Genomic DNA, 4,085 nt, shown 5'->3' with positions numbered 1-4,085 from the left:
TGCTCTCCTACTGAGCCACACCAACAGACAGCTGCTCTCCTACTGAGCCACACCCTCAGACAGCTGCTTCACTACTGAGCCACACCATCAGCCCTCTTTTTGCATTATTCAGAGACAGGGTCTCCTGTAGTTTGGGTTGTCACAGACTTGCAGTCCTCCCGCCTTGCCTCAGCTTCCCAAGTGCCTGGCGCATGGCATGGACTGGGTATTGTGAGCACTCTCTCCCTCTGTCCCTGCAGCCCTGATTGCCACGTCCCTGGAGGACTCAGACATGGCCTCACTGCAACAGCAGAGACAGGAGCAGAACTACTTTGTCCGGTTGGGCTCGCTATCTGAGAGGCTGCGCAATCACGCCTATGAGCACTCACTCGGCAAGCTGCGGAACGCCAGGCAGAGTGCACAGGAGGCACTGCAGCAACTCACACACGTGCTCAGCCTGGTGAGCCTCCCTGGTGGCCATGGCTGGGGCCTCCTTCCTGCAGCTCCCCTCTTGACTGAGCTGAGATCTCACCCAGTGGCAGGTGGGCTGGGCTGGCTTCCTCCACACTGTAGAGTATCAGTCAGCCCAAGTCGTGTAACAAAGTTCCAGAGTATGTGAGGCCTGGGCCTTTTCCTTTATCTGGCTGGATAGGGGTGCTTGTCTCCGGGTCACTAGGCCAGCAAGAGCAGCTAAGGCACATGCATAGTATTCCAGCTTATTCATGTGAAGCTGATGGTGGTTGGTGGTGGAGCACGGTCTATCCTCAGCACTACCCAAGGGGAAAAATAAGTGTGTGTCTCCTTGGTATATGCCTCTCATTCAGGAAGAGGCCAGCCTGGTCTACATAGTGAATTCCAGACTAGCCAGAAAAGAAAAAAAATATAAATGAAGAGCATCTCCATCCCTGCTGTGTCCAGCTGGAACCCAGTGTCTGGGGCTCCCTCTGATAGGCCCTTTCTCTGCTGTAGATGGAATCAGTGAAACAGGGCGTGGACCAGAAGCTGGGGGAGGGGCAGGAGAAGCTGCACCAGATGTGGCTCAGCTGGAACCAGAAGACCCCACAGGATGCTGAAAAGGACCCAGCTAAGCCAGAGGTACCCACTGGGGCCCCGGAGTCCCCATGTGAGGGTCTGTGTCCTGTTCAGCATAGATCATGCTTCCTGTCCAGGAGCACCCACAGAATCCATGACAGGATTCTATTTTGTTTTGGCGTTGGTTTTTAATTTTAGAATTTTTAATTAGTATTACTGGAGTAAGGGGGTGGTTGGGCTTGGCTTTAAGATCACAGCTGTGTGGCCAGCACCACATCCGGCCTACTAGTGGCCGGCCATATTGTGGTTTGATTTCTGGTTTGTTTTGGTTTGGTTTGTTTTGTTTGTTTGTTTGAGACAGGGTTTCTCTGGGTAGCCATGGCTGCCCTGGAACTCACTCTGTAGACCAGGCTGGCCTCAACTCAGAAATCTGCCTGCCTCTGCCTCCCAAGTGCTGGGATTAAAGGTGTGCGCCACCACTGCCCCGTCCCCTCTACCCTACCCCAGTGGCTTTTGTCTCTGTCTGATAAGTCTAGATTCCAGGCATCTTCCAGTGTCTCTGTAAATCTTAACTATTTTGAAAAAGTTATGGGAGTCTGTCTTCTAGTTCCAAACTCAGGGAGCCAAATTCCTGTCCTCCAAGATGGGCTCTGTACCCATTGGCCCTCAACACCTCCCACCCCACCCCAATCTCCCCCTTCCAGCAGGTGGAGGCCTGGGCACTTGGCATGTTCAGGGACGTCGCCCAGCAGCTGCAGAGCATGTGTGTGGCCCTGGGGGCCAGCATCCAGGGCCTGCCCAGCCACGTCAGGGAGCAGGCCCAGCAGGCTCGACGCCAGGTGGACGACCTTCAGGCCACCTTCTCCAGCATTCACTCCTTCCAGGACCTCACAGCTAGTGTTCTTGCCCAGACTCGGGAGCGTATAGCCAGAGCCCGGGAGGCCCTTGACCACACTGTGGAGTACGTGGCCCAGAACACTCCAGCCATGTGGCTGGTGGGCCCCTTTGCTCCTGGGATCACAGAGAAAGCTCCTGAAGAGAAGTAGGGAGAAGCCTCCGGGCCAGCATCTGTCTGGCCTGACCACTTTTCCCAGCAATCCTATTGCCCAGAAGGGTCCTCTCCTACTCTGAGTCTGAATGAGACATGTGTTTAACCTATTCCCATCAGTCTTTTAAAGCATTTTTTTTCTAGAATGTTCCAGGGGGAAAAGGATCCAGAATGTTCTAGGAAAATTTTTTTTCCTAAAAAAATGAAGGTAATGAGTAGTGATAGCACAAGCCTGTCATCCTATGTCAACACTGTGGTATAAAGGCACGAGGGTCGCCAGGCGGTGGTGGTGCACGCCTTTAATCCCAGCACTTGAAAGGCAGAGACAGGCGGATTTCTGAGTTCGAGGCCAGCCTGGTCTACAGAGTGAGTTCCAGGACAGCCAGGACTGCACAGAGAAACCCTGTCTCGAAAAACCAAAAAAAAAAAAAAAAAAAAAAAAAAAAAAAAAAGGCAGGAAAATCACAAGTTCAAAGCCCAGCTGCTACACAGCAAATTCAATGATAGTCTAAGCTATATAAGACCTTAACTTGAAGTAAATCAGGCATAGTGATATTCCACTCTGGTTTTTTTCCTACATCATGGCCCCCAATAGCAAGAGCTTTTCTAATAGACCCTGATACCTGGTCTAAGAACCCAACAACTCTGACAGGATAGATGGCTGGGATGTTGCAATTGTTTCAGATGAAAAAGTGACTGAGGGCCCAGTCCACTGTTCCTCAAATCCTGGGGCTCAATATTGCCTTAATAAATTTTACATGATTGTGTATGTGTGTCCCTTCCTAGCAGCTGAGCTACCCTGATATTCCTAGAGGCCTGCCTTCTAAGAGTGTCTGCTTTATGCACAGTGCGAGTCTTCCCCCCTGGGATGTTGGAAGTGACCACTTGTGGCCATGTGGGAACAGTTCCGGTTCTTTGATGCGTGGAGAAGGGTCAGTGTGACAAGCTGAACCTGCCGAATATGCCCATGTCTGTCCCCCTTGACCTCAAGGTCATTCCAACACAGAAGGACACAAGGGGATCAGGAGCTCAAGGTTATCCTTGGCTACCTAGGAAGTTTGAAACTAACCTGGGCTACACTGAAACAATGTTTCAAAACAGCAAAACTCCAGGAGAGCTGGCTGCACTGGTAAAGTGGGGTTGTTTGGTCTGGGATGGAAGCTGAGAAAACTCACTTCAGAGACAAAAGCTTAAGAATAAGAACTTTACTGAGCACAAGGTCCCAAATGAAGGAGCTAGAGAAAGGACCCAAGGAGCTGAAGGGTTTGCAGCCACTTAGGAGGAACAATAATACAAACTAACTAGTACCCTCAGAGCTCCCAGGGACTAAACCACGAAACCAAAGAGTACACATGGTGGGACCCATGGCTCCAGCTGCATGTGTATAGTAGAGGATGGCCTAGTCAGTCATCAGTGGGAGGAGAGGCCCTTGGTCCTGTGAAGGTTCTATGCCCCAGTGTAGGCGAATGCCAGGGCCAGGAAGTGGAAGAGGGTGGGATGGTGAGCAGGGGGAGGAAACAGGGTTTGTTTTTTTGTTTTTGTTTTTGTTTTTGTTTTCCAGAGGGGTAACCAGGAGAGGAGATATCATTTGAAATGTAAATAAAGGAAATATCTAATAATTTAAAAAAAAAAAAGACTGTGGGAAGAAATTTTTTTTTTACAAAAAGGAGCTTTTATTTTCTGCACTCTCAGGGAGGTGGCCAGTTGGGGATCTGAACCCTGAAGAGAGACTGTACAACCTTTTTATAGGATGGGAACACAAAGTAAAGGGAGCTGGGTCACCAATCATATTTTGACACAAGGGCTTAACCAAGGAAGCTAACATTGGTGGCCCTGAGTCACCTGCTTTCAGGGTCCTTGAGTCAGCTTTTACAGCCAGGTCCTCCTGGACTCCGACCTGGAATCTAGAGTGATAAAGGAACAAAGGAGTGAGCGAGCACCGCTGCCGTCCCTTAAAACGGACTCCTTTAGGACTTGTGGCCTTAGATAACAGGATAGCAGCGCCTTCCTTTTTTTTTTTTTTTTT

At 50.2% G+C, this 4,085-nt stretch overlaps 2 protein-coding genes across 6 annotated transcripts in view; one reads left to right on the top strand and one right to left on the bottom strand.

Annotated features, from left to right (window-relative positions):
• The window catches only part of Plin3 (perilipin 3), an 11,505-nt gene extending 9,332 nt beyond the window's left edge, over nucleotides 1–2,173 (top strand). For 3 of the 5 annotated variants that reach the window (XM_031348706.1, XM_031348705.1, XM_031348703.1), the window contains 3 exons: nucleotides 240–439; nucleotides 949–1,074; nucleotides 1,716–2,171. In XM_031348706.1, coding sequence (XP_031204566.1) covers nucleotides 240–439; nucleotides 949–1,074; nucleotides 1,716–2,057 — 668 coding nt within the window. In that variant the 3' untranslated portion in view covers nucleotides 2,058–2,171. Of the gene's footprint in view, nucleotides 1–239; nucleotides 440–948; nucleotides 1,075–1,715 lie in introns of all 5 variants that reach the window. The other 2 variants (XM_031348704.1, XM_031348707.1) reach the window with 2 other exon arrangements.
• Nucleotides 1–4,085, bottom strand: part of Uhrf1 (ubiquitin like with PHD and ring finger domains 1) — a 60,438-nt gene that overhangs the window by 37,963 nt on the left and 18,390 nt on the right. The window lies entirely within an intron of this gene.

Source organism: Mastomys coucha, unplaced genomic scaffold, assembly GCF_008632895.1.
Source record: "Mastomys coucha isolate ucsf_1 unplaced genomic scaffold, UCSF_Mcou_1 pScaffold3, whole genome shotgun sequence".
NCBI classification, from domain to species: domain Eukaryota; kingdom Metazoa; phylum Chordata; class Mammalia; order Rodentia; family Muridae; genus Mastomys; species Mastomys coucha.
This window is presented reverse-complemented; position numbering and strand designations above follow the sequence as displayed.